Consider the following 16,304-nt stretch of genomic DNA (forward strand, 5'->3'; position numbering starts at 1 on the left):
AAGATACATCACTAGAGGTGTGTTATAAGTGTGCATCTATACATATACATGTGCACACACATACACATATACGAAACCAAAAGGCAACTTTGTTAGACACTTTTGGTGTGTCATATATACACAGATATGTGTCGTATACATATGTAGACACACACAGGTCTTGGGACCCAAATAGCAATTTACAACACTATGGTGGGCTCTGCCTGTAATTCCAAGCCCTTGGGAGGTGGAAACAGGAGGATCAGGAGCTGAAGGCCAGCCTGGGCTACATGAGACTCTGCCTCAACGTACCAAAGAGAGAGAGGAAGAAGAAAGGCGAGAGAGGGAAGAGAAAGGAGAGAGAGAGAGGAGAGAAAGAGAGAGGGTGAGGAGGAAGGAGGTAGGACAGAGACAGGAGGGAGAGGGGAGAGGAGGTAGGAGACTGGAGAGAGAGGAGAGGGAGCCAGACCGGGAGGTGGCCGGTCCTCACACCGCGCTCGCGGAACGGCCCCGCCCGCCTCTGTGACGTCACGGGGGAATCTGGGCAGCCGGAGGCCGGGCTGCGCCTGCTGGACCCCGCGGCGGCGGCGGGAGCGCGGTCCCCGCGGAGCCGGCATGAGCGAGGGCAGCGCTGGCGCCCCGGACCAGCGGGGCGCACACCCAGGTAGGACGGTGACGGCGTGCGGGGCCGCAGGCCTGGTCCCCTCCCGGGGTTGCGGGGAGGCAGGTGGGGCGGGCCAGCCCCTCGCGGCCTCCGGCGACGTCCCCTCCGGGAGCCGGGGTGGCCGCTGTACCTTCCACGCGGTGACCCCGACTCCAGACTACTGCCTTACCTGTTCCACGAAGAGACGTACAGCCCCGCCTCGCTCTCAGACTGGCCTGAAGCCCCTGCCCAGAGCAACCCTTTAGTCCCACTGGCGACCAGTTCTGCCTCTGGTCTTTATTGCTGTGTGAGTTTTGATAAGTGGTTTGCCTTCTCTGAGCCTTAGATTCTGCTATAAAATGATAATAGGCCAGTGGTGAGATTTGCTGAGAAACAGGTAAGTGCCCAGCACAGACAGCCCTGGCCCGTAGCCAGGCACAGCGCATAGCAGCTAGCCAAACACAGTGATGCTTTCTTTTCTTATTGTGTTTTACTTGCAATAAATTATACAGCTCCGTGAATTTTACATAAATATATAAAGCCATCTCCCAGTCAATATCGAAAAGCTGCCAATCCCCCAGGCAGGCTTCCTTGTAGTCTTTGTATTTTATTTGTTCTGTGCCCAGACCTCCTTGTGAATGTTATCTACAAGGGCTGTGCTTGCTTGTGAGACCCAATTAACAAAGGCTGGGGCTCAGCAACTCTCAGCAGTGTAGAGATAAGGCCTTGGGCCCTTCATAGTGGGTTATTCTCCACATCCAGAAGAAAAATCTAGAAGATCCCAAACTTTGGAACGTTCTCAAGAATCAGAAAGGAAAAATCGGATGATGCTCCATATTGTTCAGTATAAATATTGATGTTAGCTTAATTTCAGCCTTTTTGTAAATAGCCAGGAGCTGGGGGTGTGACTCAGTGGTTGACTTGCTGGAGTCCTCCAGTGAGGAGCCGGGGTGTGGCTCAGTGGCTGGTCTACCAGAGTTCCCCAATGAGGAGCTGGGGTGTGGCTCAGTGGCTGGCCTGCCAGAGTCCCCCAGTGAGGAGCTGGGGTGTGGCTCAGTGGCTGGCCTGCCAGAGTCCCCCAGTGAGGAGCTGGGGTGTGGCTCAGTGGCTGGCCTGCCAGAGTCCCCCAGTGAGGGCCTAGGGGCAGCTAGCTCAGGGGTTAGCCTGCCTAGAATCCTGCAGTGAAGGGCTGTGACTATGGCTCAGTGGTTGGCTTGCCTACTAGAATCCTTCACTGAGCCAGCTGCTAGGTGTGGCTTAGCAGTAGAGTGGTTATAGACTTAGGTCTGGATAGAAGAGCCCCAGCCCCCTTCCCCTTGGACAGGTACAAATTTATTGGTTTGTTTTTGTTTGTTTTCAGTACTGGAGATTGATCCCATCGCCTCGTGCTAGGCAAGCTCTCCCAATAACCTGCATTCCCCAGCTGCCTTTTTATTTTATTTTTTTTATAAAGTCTCATGTAGTCCAGGCTAGCCTAGAATTCCCTATGTAGTCTAGGCTTGCCTTGAGCTACTGATACCTTCCTGCCTCTGTCTCCCAAATGCTGGTGTGCACCACTACCTCTGGCAATTTTTTTTTGAAAGATCATCTTGTTAGGTTGTTGGCCTTGTTAGGTTGGTGCTCTCCTTCCTCAGCCTCCTGGTAGCTGGGATTATAGGCCTGTGCTGCCTGTCCTGGCCAGGTGCAGTTTTCTGACCTTGTAGCCACCAGTATGGGGTGGGATGACTCAGAAAGGACCTTGCTTGCAAAATTGTAGCATTCTAAACAGCATCTGCTCTATAGGCATAACGATAGGACAGGTGGGTAGGGTGTAGCAGGTAGCTGGCCATCCCTATAAGAAAACAACTCAGCTAATCAATTTATAAAATGGGAAGTGTTTCTTTTGGCTCACTGTTTGGAGGTTCTGGTCGTTGATTGGTTGGCCCTGTGGCTTTGGGCCTGTGGCCAGGCAAGACATCATGGTGGGAACCCATGGTGGAGAAAAATCTGCTCACCTTGAGGGACCAAGGAAGGGAAGGAAAGGAAAGCTAGAGGGGAAGGGCAGGCTCTAGTGTCTGCTTCAAGGACACACCGCAGTGACCTGAAGACAACCAGGGTCTCTGTCTCAGATCTTTATACCACAGCCTTCAGACTTGAAGACAAATAGCCACTTGACCTCTGATATTTGTTTTTCTCCCTTATCTGCTGAGCCCATTCATCCGCTAGGTGACCCACCATCCTTCTAGGTGTCTGAGGAGAATGGAATGTTCTGGACACAGCTGGAGTTTTCCTCAGCCCTTTTCAGGCAGAACTAGTTCTCTGGGGACTGGTTCTCAGCTATTTTTTGTGCTTCTGCCTGGAGCAGACTTCTGCCCAGCAACTGGGACCCAGAATAGGGGTGACTTTCTTGTTTGTTTTTTCAGGAAGTGAAGAATTTAGAGGGATAAAGGGGGGATATGGCTTTGTTGCAAGCTGGTTGCTTTATCTCAGGTTGGATTGTCATCAAGGTCTGGGGCACCCAGTGGAGGCTGGCTATGAAATGGGTACTTTCTCAGAAGTGGAGAGAGGGAGGAGAGCCAGCGCTAGCCAGGCCCTGCCTCTGGGAAGTTTGTGTGTTAACCAGACCGGTGGGTCCTTGAGACCACAGAGCTCCAGGACAATGGTCAGACACTAAGTCGGAGAGGGAAGACTAGGAAGAAAAGTCCAGGGAGGCTCCCTGCAAGGAAGGAAGTCACAGATGAGAGAGAGGGGAGGAGGCACCAGTGTGGATGGGGGCAGGGCCTCTGAGGTGACTGAACTGAGGATGGAAAAGGTGTTTGAGGCCTGAGCAGGAGACTTCACAGAGAGGAGACCACAAAGGCAGAGGACTGAGGTAGAGAAGGAGAGCTAGTTAGGAAATAGAGGGGAGCCAAGGTGGGAAGTGGAGGTATGAAGATCAGGAGTTCAAGGCCATCCTCAGCTACATAGCCAGTTTGATACTGGCCTGGGCTACGTGAGACCCTGTCTCAAAAAGCCAAACCCAGGGCTGGCAAGATGGCTCAGTAAGTAGAGGTGTCTGCTGCCAAGCCTGCTGACTTGAGTTTGATCCCTGAGACCCACATGATGGAAGCAGAGAACCAGTTCCTGCAAGTTGTCCTCAGACCCCCACAGCTGTCTCCTGACCTCCACATGCACATGCCCACTGGCATCCCCCTCATCACAATAAATAAATGAAATTAAAAGAAACAGAACCAAACCAACCAAACAAAAAAGGGGAGAGCCAGGCAAGGTGGGCCCACGCTGGGATCAGCAGGAGGCTGAGGCCCTTGTCCCCCCAAAACGCGGAGGGGGACCAAGGAAGGAAGAGAGTGGAGAGGAAGGGAAGATAAAGGAAAAGAAAGAAAAGAGAAAACGAGAAACGGACCCCTGCCTCTGTTCTGATTTCTGTCCCTCACTGGATGACACCCAGGAATTTCGACACAGCTGACCAGATGGTCTGCCCCTCTCCCTTTCTGAGAAGTGTCAGAAATGAAATTGTTTAAACTGTCCCCTGAAGGAGGCCTTAAGCCCAACCTCTTTGTTTGTGACCCAGGGAAGATCAAGGCTCTTTGATTGGTGTCTCTCCCAGCCAGTCCTTCATCTACACAGTGGACGGAAAAAGCCCTGTGTCCAAGGACAGAGCTCTGTGATAAGAAAAGCAACCAGACCAGCTGGTGCTCCCTAACATCAGACTTAGTTACAAATTTAAAATAGCATCTGCAGCAACTTGGCCCGGGCAGTTGGGACCTGTGTACCACTCTCTTCAAACGCATCTCTTTTTTTCTGCTTCATCAATACATTAGCTAACTTTCCTTCTCTCTCGACTGGTTCTGAAATTCTTTACTGTGATGGACAGCACTTGGTTTGAGGTCCCTGAGGCTCTGGGGGGACCCCACCCAGAATGCTCAGTGGGCGGTGTGGGGGTAATCAGTGATGGTGAACAGCCCCTGGTGTGTGTGAAGAGGCCTCACGTAGATCTTAGAGCAGCAGGGATGGCCGAAGTCAGGAGAGCAGGGGCCTGTTCTGAGGACTCAGCAGCCTGGCGCTATAGCTCGCTTGTGGATTCCAAGTTGTAGTTTTCTTCAGCTCTTCCCAGCAACTCAATGAAGTAAGGGATTTGCCCTCGTTAGTTTTCATTGTCAACTTGACTTCCCTGGAGTCACCGGGGAAGAAGGAACCTCAATTGGGAAATCGAGCAGATCAGACTAGCCTGTGGGCATGTCTGTGAAGGATTGTCTTGATTGATGATTGCTGTTGGAGGGCCTGGTCCACTGTGGGTGGCACCATATCTAGACAGATGAGCCTGGGCTGAATAGGAAAAGCTAGCTGAACCTGAGCCAGTGAGCAAGCCAGAAGGCCAGTGAGACAGGAAGCATCCTTCCTCCGTAGTTCCTGCCTCTAGGGTCCTGCCTTAAGTTTTCGTTCCGACTTCCATCAGTGATGGACTGTGACCTAGAAGTATAAGCCCAATAAAAAAAAACCTTTTCCTCTGGTTTTGGTCATGGTGTTTATCACAGGGACGGAAAGGAAAACAACAAAACAGGATTATTTGTTCATTTTTCCTCTTTGGAAACTGAGGCATGGAGAAGTTACTCAACTAGCCACTTGCTGTAGTTTGGATATGGCTTGTCCCCTAAGCACCTGTGTGTTAGAGGTTTGGTCCTCCGGGTGCTGGTATTAGAAGGTAATATGGGGCTAGAAGGTAATATGGGGCTCAGTGTTTAAGAGCACTGGCTCTTGCAGAGGACCTGTGTTCAATTCCCAGCTCTGGAATGGCAGCTGACAACAGTCTGTAACTCCAGTTCCAGGGGATCTGATGCCCTCTTCTGGCCTCCGTGGGCACTGCTTGGCATACATGTAGGCAAAACACTTATGAAATCAAAATATATTTTTTTAAAGTTTAAAAAGAAGGTAATGTGTTCCTTTCAGAGGTAGGGCTTAAGCTAGATGTGATGATCCTAGCACTTGGGAGGTGGAGGCAGGAAGATTAGAGTTCAAGGCCGTTCTCTGCTATATATTGAATTTGAGGCCAGCTGCACTTACTTGAGACCCTGTTGGGATTAGGCCTTACCTTATAACCTAGGTTGGCCTCAAACTCCTAAGTCCTCCTGCCTCAGTCTCCCAAGTGCTGAGATTACAGGCATACCCCATCACACCCAGCTTGCAACTCTTTTGAAATGTTCTTGGCAGAGAGCATGTAGTCTGCTTAAGGACCAGCCTGGCCTTGCAAGAAGACCTCTCATACAGATTCAAAACCATCACGTATATTAAGCTTATCAATTAATAAGATCCTAGCTTCCACATGTCTAGTACGAGACAAGAGGTGTTCTATGCCAGGACTGTGAAAATCCAGTCACCACCCATTCCTGTAAATAAGCTTTCGCTAGGACACCACCGTGACATTCATTTTGGGATTTTTTTTCCCATTCACCAAGGCAGAGACTTAGGGCCCGTGGTAAATATTTACTGTCTAGCTTTTGTCAAAGCACTTTACACCATAGTTACCTAACCCTCAGGACAGCTGTCCCCACTGTATTTGTGGAGAAACTGAGGCACAGGATACTCAAGAAGCCTACCACCTTACATAGCTGGGAAATGGAGCTGGTGCTCAGCTCCAGGCAAGAGGCCAAAGTGACTGGGCTCTGCCCTACCTGCCCTGCCCATGTCATCAGGCGTACTGAATCACAGGACCTGGCCCACAGCCAGCACACCGCATATTCCCTTGACTTGCAAACCAGGAGATCCAGTGACTTGGCCCAGTCGTGGACCTGATTACAGAGTTAGTCACCACTCCTGAGGGCTGTTTGCTCATCTGCTTATAAAATGTCCATGTGTCTCAGGTACATCCTCCCAGCTCACTTGTCCTGGTGTCTGGCAGGCCAAGAGGGCTTCTCTCCTCCTCCCCAGGATCTGGCTTCCTGTGGATGAGGCTTTCCCATAATGTCCCCTACAGCAGCCACAGGTAGCTCTTCTAGACATGTGACTGAATGTTTCATTTCCTCTGTCACACCCCTGTGGCTTACACACCACCATGTGGGAGAGGGCAGATATGTTCTTCACTGTGGGAGGACATGTAGTTTGACTTGTCCTCCTGTGACCTCCTGTCCCTTCACTGCATTTTCTGTTTTCCTCCTGCCATAGTGTTCCTCAAAGGGGCTGAGCACCATTCTGCCTCAGGGCCTTTGCACCTGTACTGTATTCTCCCTTGGATATCCTTTTCCCAGATGGCTGCATGGCTGCTTTCAGGACTTAAGTGTCACCTTCTCAGGGGACTGTCCTTGACCACTCTGTTTGAAATTACAGCCCCTCTCCAAGACCTCTCCACTTCCTATCCCCAATTTATCACCATCTGAAATACATTATTTCTTTGTTTAATGCCTGTCTTCACAGACTAGAATGTATGTTTCAAAAAGATAGGGATGTGGTGTATCATGGTTAGGACTGCAACTCAGTGTTAAAGGACTGTTTGACCTATAGCAATTGATCATTAAATGCGATTCTGTGACTGAGTGGGTAAGGGGGTGATTGGGTACATGGGTGGGAGGTGGGTAAACTTTGGAGGGGCAGAACTTTGGAGGGTTTAGTTTTTTTTTTTTTAATTCCATCCATATTTATTTGTGTAGTGGGGAGGAGGCACCCATGTATCATAGCATTTATGTGAAAGTCAGGGAACAACCTGCAGGAGCTGGTTCTCTCCATCATGTGGGTTCTGGAGATTGAACTCAGGTGGTCAGGTTCAGTGGCAAGTGCCTTTACCCTTGAGCCATCTCACTGGCCCCTTTGGAAGTTTGTTTTCTTTTAGCACTTGATGGATATCTCATGGCAGCTTTTAACTAGAGTCTCTGAATTCTAGAAGCTTCTAACATATCTATAAGCATGGATTATTCCAGTTCCTTACCTCCAGTTAGCTTCCAGAATAACAGTTACGTCAAACCATAGTGAGTGGAAAAGTGTTCAGGAAGTTTGTCTCCCCACCCATTCTAGTCACCAGGCTAAGAACAGCAAATTGCATTTCTAATGCCAAAGGGCCTTTCCATAGATAGGTTCATGGACAGAACTGAAATAAAAATATCAACTAGAGCCAATGTTTTTGACCAGTTTTTTATTTTCTTTAAAAATTTTCAATTATGGAGCCAAGAATAATGGCTCATACCTGTAATCTGAGGTCTGAAGAGGCTGAGTCTCAAGGGTCTTGAGCTAGGAACAAGCCTGGGCTACATAGTGAGTTCCAGGTCAGCCTGAGCTACGTAGTAGAACACTGTCTCTAAAGCAACAAAATTTTTTTTTTCACAAATGTAAAAAAAATTTATCATCCCTATGGGAAAGGATAACGTGCAATGCTTAACTTCTTTACTTTTCCTCTCATTTAAAAATATTATTTTTGTTTTATGTGTATGAGTGTATTGCCTGCATGTATGTAAGTGAACCCCATGTCATACAATGCCCGCAGAGGTCAGAAGAGGGCATCAGAAGAGGGTGTCAGATCCCTTGGAATTGGAGTTAGGGATGGTTATTAGCCACCATGTGGTGCTGAGAATCAAACCCTGGTCCTTAATAAAGAGTGCTTACTGTTGGGTGGCCACACTTCCCTGGAACTCCAGCTCCAGGAGATCTGACATTCTCTTCTGGCCTCTATGGGTACTACACTCATGTGCACAAACCCATAATTAAAAATAAAAAAGAAAAGCTAAGACCACAGTGTATAAGTGTTTAGTTACAATGGTAAAGACAGGGTTAGAGGTATAGCTCAGTGATTAGAGTACTTGCCTAAGTCCCTAAGTTCAATCTCCAGTAAAACACACACACACACACACACACACACACACACACAAAATGTCTTTTCTTCGTGTGTGTCTAATGCAGAGTTCCATATATTCTTTGTTTTCAGGCATCCATTGAGTTCTTAGAGCATGTCCCTGAGAGAAAAGAGGACACTGTAATTCCCACAATAGCTGGCAGAGGCCCTGTGACCCACAAGGTCCATTCTTACCCAGAGTTCCACAAGTCCAAGAGTAGGAGGCAAAGCCCGCAGTGACCTCAGTACCAAATACAGCTGGATCTGCTCTTGGCAGGCACGCTGGGAAGCTGTGGGGGCCTGGGTGCCAGTTAGATCATGCTTGGCCTGTTTCCTGGGAGGGTTCATTCCTTCACTAGGATTTGGTGACCCATGGAGAACTGACAAGAACATGAGGGCCTAAGGACGCCCTCCACGTCCTTCCTCCACCCTGCCTTTTGTTTGTTCGTTCATTCATTAATTCATTCATCCATATTTCAGGTGGAGGACCCTATAGGAGCAGCACACAGTTCTAAGCCTCAGAGAGAATCTTAACTATGAGGCTGGCCTGGTGACACAGGCCTCTCTCCCACCTACTCAGAAAGCTAAGGCAGGAGGATTGTGAGTTCAAGGCCAGCCCTGGGCAACTTAGTGAGACTCTGTCTCACAATAAAAAGTTAAAAAATGGGGTTTAAGATGTAACTCAGCAATAGAATGCTTGCCTAGCATGCATGAGGCCCCAGGTTCAGTCCTCAGTACTGGGGGAAAAAAAGTAGCATTGCTTGCCCTGGCTACAAGTTCCCTGTAATTATCCATCATCCCCCCATATCAGCATCAGCAATAATGCAATTGTTGAAGTCTGACTCCAGTGGCCAAGAAATTCTAAGTGTTCCTACATAGAGACACCCTGATGTTGGAAGTATGCCTTACATCTCCCCCACACAAATGTTGACTGTCCTACTTTGCTTTCTCTTGCTATGATAAAAACACTCTAGGCAGAAACAATGTGTGGAGGAAAGGTTTATTGCATCTTACACTTCCAAGTACATCTTTGAGAGAAATCAGGCAGGAGCTCAGCAGGAGCTTTGAACTGAAGTACAGATCACGGAGGAACACTGCTTCCTGGCTTGCTCCTGTGTTCGGCCTGCTTTCTTATACAACCCTGCCCAGGAGTAGCACCACCCACAGTTGCCTGGACTATCCCACATCACTCAAGGATCAAGAAGATGCCTCACAGACATGCCCACAGGCCAGTCCAATAGAGGAAATTCCCCAATTGAGGTTCCTTCTCCCCAGGTGTATCAAGTTGACAACTGCAGCTAATTAATTATGCTGATAACTAAGGAGCACCCACGCTAACTGCTATTCCTAAGTGGCCATACCCTGGGCGGGACCAAGTCAATGGACATCTGATGCTCACACTCTTCAAGGGTGAGTAGCCGGAGGCCCAGAGCAGTGCAGCAAGCTGTCTAAGAAGCCAGAACCAAAACTCTCTTGGCATCAAAGCCTTGAGCAGGTTGTCATCTCCCTGGCCTCAGTTTCCCTGTGGTAGAAACAGGGTACCAAAGGTTTCTGTGTCTCACTACACAGGTTCATGTGATGAATCAAGCAGAGGTCGTGCTTTGACCTATACAGTGCATAGACTTGTATGAAATCATGAGGAGATGGAGCTGGTGATAACGATAAGGATGCTCACTTCGCTGTTACATGTATTTTATTTAAAGATGGGAAATTTCCATGGAGTGGCTGAAGCAGAAACACACAGATACAGTATGAATAGAATGAACACACTTATCCCAAGGGGAAGTGCAGTTAGTCACTGCCCACTTTCTGCATGGTACTTTAGTATTTATAGAGCAATTTCAAATCCGCAGCCCCTTGAATTACTTCATGGGGAAGGCTGTATTTGGGGGAATCTGATGAGGTATGTTAAGTCCACAGTTCCAAGGCTTAATAGCTGCGTGAGCAGACAGGCTCCTCTCTATTTACGTCCTGTGGTGGTGAATCCTTTTTTTTTTTTTCCCCTTAAGTTGAGTTTGTGTCTCAATTATTTGTGAGTGCAGGTGGGTGTGCCACAGCACACATGGAGGTCAGAGACCAACTTTCAAGAGTCTGTTCTCACCTTGTGCTGTGGGTTCTGGGAATTGAACTCAGGTCCTCAAGCTTGCAGTGTAAGCACTTTACCTGCCGAGTCAGCCAATGATGGGGATGGCAAATCTTCATCCTCAACTTGATGAGACTTAGAATCACCTAGGAGATACACCTCTTACGTCAGATAACTGAGGACTGAGGTGGGACGCCCCACCCTGAATGTGGTACCACCGTTCCATGGGCTGGAGTCCCAGGGTGAATAAAAAGGAGAGGGTGAGCTGAGCACCTCTGCCTTCTCACTGCGGGTGAGATGTGACCAGCTGCCTCACTTGCCTCCAACTATGCCTTTCCTCATAAGGGGCAGTATCCCCTCTTAAAGGATGAGCCAAAATACGTCTGTCTCCCCTTAAGCCGCTGTGGGGCAGATATTTTGTTATGTCAATGAGAAAAGTAACTCATACATTTCCTGTAAACTCAATTCTTTCATCCATAAACTAGAGACAGTTCTAATCAAAAGATGGAGTAGTATGTATAATGATGCAGTATTTATTTATTGCATAATATGCATTTATTTACCGCTTATTTATTGTTTGTTTGTTTGAGGCAGGGTCTTACTATGTAGCCCAGGCTGGCCTCACACTTGCAGCAGTCCTCCTGTCTCAGCCTCCAGGCTGTTGGCCTTACACATGTACACCACCAGGCCTGGCTTTCTGTGCTTCCAACAGTGGGGCCCAAAGTGAGTACTCACAGATGATCAGCCAGGGTCACAGGCGTGTCTGTGGCTCATGCTGAGGCTCCTGAAATGAGAGCAGCTGGTGCTCTCCTGAGATGGCCTGGTTGGTGGGTGGCAGGCCAGCATGTCAAGCCAGGCCAAGCTGAAATCCCCACCCTGTGCTGATCCCTGCCCCCACAGCTGCTGAATATTCAACAGGTTCCATGCGCAAAGACCTTTGTTCCTGGTTAATAATAGTTCTTTGTTGCAGCTCAGAGTGGCCCCCAAGACCACACTCCAGATTGGCCAGCTCCGGAATCACTTGCACCCCTATTTGTTTGAGAAAGCTTCTCAGTAAGAATGTGTCACATCCTCTGGGTGTGTGGAGTGAGTGAGGCAGGGGTGACTGAGGCAGCAGTGGCTTGCTCAAGGAGGCTGGCAGAACCCAGACTCCTGTGCTAGCATCATCGAAGTGGGTGGGACAGCTGTTGCTTCCTGTCTGAACATGCCTGTCAGGGAGGGGCAAAGGTTAGGGATCTGCATATCTTGAGGGGGGCACCTGTTCTCCAGCTTCTCCTTACCTTCTGGTACACCTGCAGGGGGCACTGTGTCTGCCACCTCACTGAGACCTTGCACCCCTGCCCCCCAGTCCTCTGCCCTTCCCCAGGTATCCATGAGTCTTATGTTCTCTCCCCTCACCCCCAGAAAGAGGTTAACTAACCTCTCAGAGAGGTTAACTAACTTCCCCAAAACACACAGCTAAAAAGGGATTCAAAGCTAAGCCATTTGGTGCCCAACAGGAAGCATAGAAATTAGGGTGTCCATGGAGGTAATTGCTTAGGTAATTATGGCTCTCCCCTCGTCACCTCTGTCTCAGCTCAGAGTCAGCCTCCTACAACTGAAATCTGATTAGGCACAAAATTCATCCTGAGAGTGGTGTCCCTCCCCTTTGACCACCGCACAGGCTCAGTAAAACCTGCTATTTCCAACAACCCCAACCCATGCTCTCTAAACACAGGCAAATGAGAAACACCAGTCAACCCTGTCCATCCAGTGAGTGTTTACTGAGCCCTTACTCCTTGCCAAGGATGGTGCTAGTTCCTGGGCTACAAGTGCCAGGATGCCAACACAGCCCAGCCTGTCGATACTTTAAAGTCCCACGGGCAGAAAGACATTACTCAGATGGCCACACAAAGATATTTTTGTACTATGATTAGTGCTGTCAGATGCTTATGGGGTATGGGAACGTGTGTAACAAAGCCAGGGACAGTTTCCCTGAGGCAGAGATAGTTGAGGAGTTCATTAAGCAAAGGAGTAGACAAAGTATGTTCCAAGCAAAGGAACAGCTTCCACAAAGGCGCTGAGGGGGTGAGACCAAGACGTGTTTGTAAAGTCTGACACAGCCTATAAAGTGAGCTCGAAGTGGGGGAAAAAGAAATCTTGAGGCCAGCTGGGTTACAGAGTAAGTTCAAGACAGCCTGGGCTACATAGCAAAGACTCTGTCATCAGCTGGGCATGGTGGCGCTCACCTGAGGCAGAGGCAGGCGGATCTCTGTGAGTTCAAGGCCACCCTGGTCTTCAAAGTGAGTTCCAGGCCAGCTGGGGCTACAAGGAGACCCTGTCTCAAAAACAAACAAACAAACAAAAAAAGATCCTTATGTCTTATGAAAAGATCCTTAAATGGGTGTCATCAGAGCTTAAATGAGTGTGATTTGAGGGCTGAGAGCCTGGGTGGGCACAGAAAAGTGGACAGGAACAGAGTCACCATCCATTGCTGTTCTCATCCGTACAGCGGGGAGAATAGTATTCTCTGCCTCAGGGAGTGGACGTACCCAGATGGCCTCAGTGGGTGATTGTCCCTATCTGCTGTGAACCTCCATACAGCAGGTTGGATGGAGCACATTCTGCTGGGACTCTGGAGGACAGCAGAGCCTGCAAAGCCTCCCAAAGCTGCCTCAGAAACAGCACAGTATCACTTTTGCATCTTGTGGGTCCAAGCAGAGCACAGTCCAGTTCACTAGAGTGTGTCTGCCCGTCTGTCTGTCTCCCTCTCTTCTTTTTATTTCCCAAGCTAGGCTTTGAACCCAGGGTCTCCAGCATGCCAGGTGAACACTCTACCACTGAGCTACATTCCTTTTTGATTTTGATTTTGAGACAAGGTCTCACTAAGTTGCTTAGGCTGGCTTTAACTTGCAGACTAGCCTCAAACTCACAACCCTCTTGCCTTGGCCTCTTGAGTAGCTGGACTGCTTGGATGTTGCACTGAATCTGGCTATGTGTGACCGTCTTAACATAGTGCCTGTCATGTTAGAAATGCTTAGTGACTGTTATTCTTGTTGGTGACCCAGTTATCAATATGCAGTCTCCTAGCACCCGTGCTTCTTAGTTATGCTATCCGCATTACAGTTCTCTCCCACACTGATCTGAGATAGAACAACTATCCCTAGCCCCATGTGGCAATGTACTGTGCACTTAGCTGATGGTTGTGCTCATAGGTATCCTACAACTTAAAGCTTTTTGCAGATATATCTGAAGATGATGTCACTATCTTGAGCACCATCATGGCAAATAAGACATAGCCAGGGCCTGGGGAGATGGATCAGTGGGTAAAGCTTGCTACCCAAGCATGGGGACCAGAGTTCGGATCTCCAGAACCTACTTAAATGCCAGGTGGGCATGGTGACTTGCCTATAATTCCAGCACTTACTTGTGAGGCAGAGACTGGATCCTTGGAGCAAGCTGACTAGACTATCTGAATTGGTAAAGCTCTGGGCTCAAGTGGGGAAAGATTGAGGAAGACACCTGACGTTAACCTCTGGCCTCCACATGTGTACCCGGGTGCATGTGCACCTGCACACACATGTAGTCATGCATATGAGAACATGCATACACATGCAAACAAAACAAAAGCAAAAAAAGCAAAATGACACAGCTGGTCCTGTTGGCTTCGGCTTGTAATTCCAACTACTCAGGAGACCAAGGCAGGAGGATTGTGAGTTCAAGGCTAGCCTAGAAAACTTAGCAAAATCTCGTATAAATAAATACATAAATAAGTAGAAGAAAAGGGTTGGGTATGTAGCTCAGTGGTAGAGCACTTGCCTGGCATTTCTGAGGTTCGGGGTTCAATCCCCATTACATTAAAGAAAAGAAAATCCAAATGTTTCTGTCCCCAACTGGGCAAATGACTCTCTGCAAGGCTTATTCGTAGTCCTTGAGATTCAGGGCACCCATGCCAGAGTTCTCTGGCTCCTGAGCAATCTGGAATGAATGATGCTTTTCTTCTCCTACCTAGAGAACCTGTCTCTGGATTCTAATTGCTTCTCCTCTCCACCCGTGAACTTCCTTCAAGAACTGCCAAGCTATTGTTCAGTTGCACGCAGGAGGACAAACATCCTGTCCCGGGACAAGCAGAGTGGCACGCTGCTAAAGCCCACGGACTCTTACAGCTCCCAGCTGGAGGGTGGGATAACCGAAAACCTCAACAGCCAGTCCATCCGAAAGTATGCGCTGAACATCTCTGAGAAACGGAGACTAAGGTTTGTTGGGTGACTGCCTGGAAGTGGCAAGATGCACGATCTGGGCAGGGGGATTGTGAGCTTGGTGCACAGTTCCCAGACAGCTCACATCACTGCAGCTTCATTCCTTAGAGGATATTCCTAAGGTCTTGTGACATGATGTGTGAACTTTTGCTCATCCAACCATATAATAGCTGGTCAGGCTATGTATTTACTTCGTGCTTGAATTAAGTCCCAGGTTCAGTTCAGTGAGTACTTTGTAGCCATTCAGAGAGGCAGACTGTGTGTGTGTGTGTGTGTGTGTGTGTGTGTGTGTGTGCATGCACGTGCGTGCGCACGCGCGCACATATAAGGTCCAGAGGTCAATGTCCTGCACCTCTCTAGCTCTCTACATTTTTTTGAGACAGAGTCTCACTGAAACTCATTGATTGGACAGACTAGCTGGCCACTGAGAGCCCAAGACCTGATTTTCTCCATCTCCCTGCCCATGGTTGCACAGCAGCACTTTACCCTACTGAGTCATTTCCCCAGCCCCCGTCCCTCTTGTTTTTGAAACAAGACCTAACTCACAAATCTCCTGCCCCAGCCTCCCAAATATTGGAATTACAGGCATACACCATCACTTCTGGCTACCCAGTTTCTTTCTGTCTTGTGGCTCTGCATCTTTTATCTCACTGTCTGAATTCAGCCAGGGGGATGAGAGCAGTCTCACTGAGCCAGTTGCTCATACTGCATGATACTATACTTTAAGTCATTGTTCAGGTTTGGTGTCCATTGCTTTGGTAAAACACTGACCAAAACCAACTTGGGGAGGAAAGGATGTCCCGCGCTATCGTCTCGCCAGCAAGAATGACGCGGCACACTCAGGATCCTTCTGCAGAAAAGCTTTAATGCATCTTGAGAGGGAGAGCATAAGCTTACAGGGCGAAGACCCCGAATGTCGGAAACCCAGCCCTTATATAGGTTAGTAAGCCCGTCTTGGACGTGGCAACTCTTGATTGGTCGCAAACTCATCAGCCCATATCACGCCACAAGGTAGGCAGAGACTAGAAGGTGGAAAATTACTTCGGGCATGCGTACTGACTTATTTACTGCTCAGCATGAACCAGATGTGAGCGCCATCTTGTAATGGCGTCTGCAGGGACGGCAGGCAGCTCCCCACATAAAACACCATTGTATTGGCACAAAAACAGGCATATAGACCAATGGAATATATTAGAATACTCAAACATAAGTCCATGCAATTTCAGCAACTTGTTATTTGAAAAAGTGCCAAGAAAACACTTGGAAGAAAGACAATATCTTTAACAAATGTGACTGGCAAAATTGGATTGCCTCATGAACAAAAATGAAATTATATCCATTCCTATCATCCTGTATAGAAGTCAACTCCAAATGGATCAAATCTCAATGTGAAGTCTGAAATGATGAAAATGTTAGAAGAAAACATAGGTAGTATGCTACAAGATATAGGTACAGGAAAAGTCTTTCTAAATTGGACATCAGTCACTCGAGACTTATGACCAACAATTGACAATGGGACCTCATTAAATTAAAAGGCTTCTGTACAGCAAAGAAAACAATGGATCAAAT

At 48.4% G+C, this 16,304-nt stretch overlaps 1 protein-coding gene across 4 annotated transcripts in view; it reads left to right on the forward strand.

Moving 5' to 3' along the window:
* Window positions 1-518: 518 nt before the first annotated feature.
* Window positions 519-16,304, forward strand: part of Tmc7 (transmembrane channel like 7) — a 61,793-nt gene continuing 46,007 nt past the window's right edge. For 3 of the 4 annotated variants that reach the window (XR_003851234.1, XR_003851235.1, XM_008843884.2), the window contains exons 1-2: window positions 519-643; window positions 14,489-14,732. Coding sequence is in view for 1 of the 4 variants with exons in the window: in XM_008843884.2 (XP_008842106.2) it covers window positions 595-643; window positions 14,489-14,732 (293 nt within the window). In the remaining 3 variants the exon portion in view is untranslated. The remainder of the gene's footprint in view (window positions 644-14,488; window positions 14,733-16,304) is intronic. The other variant, XM_029568695.1, reaches the window with a different exon arrangement.

This window comes from Nannospalax galili, unplaced genomic scaffold (genome assembly GCF_000622305.1).
Source record: "Nannospalax galili isolate Female #2095 unplaced genomic scaffold, S.galili_v1.0 scaffold381, whole genome shotgun sequence".
Taxonomy (NCBI): domain Eukaryota; kingdom Metazoa; phylum Chordata; class Mammalia; order Rodentia; family Spalacidae; genus Nannospalax; species Nannospalax galili.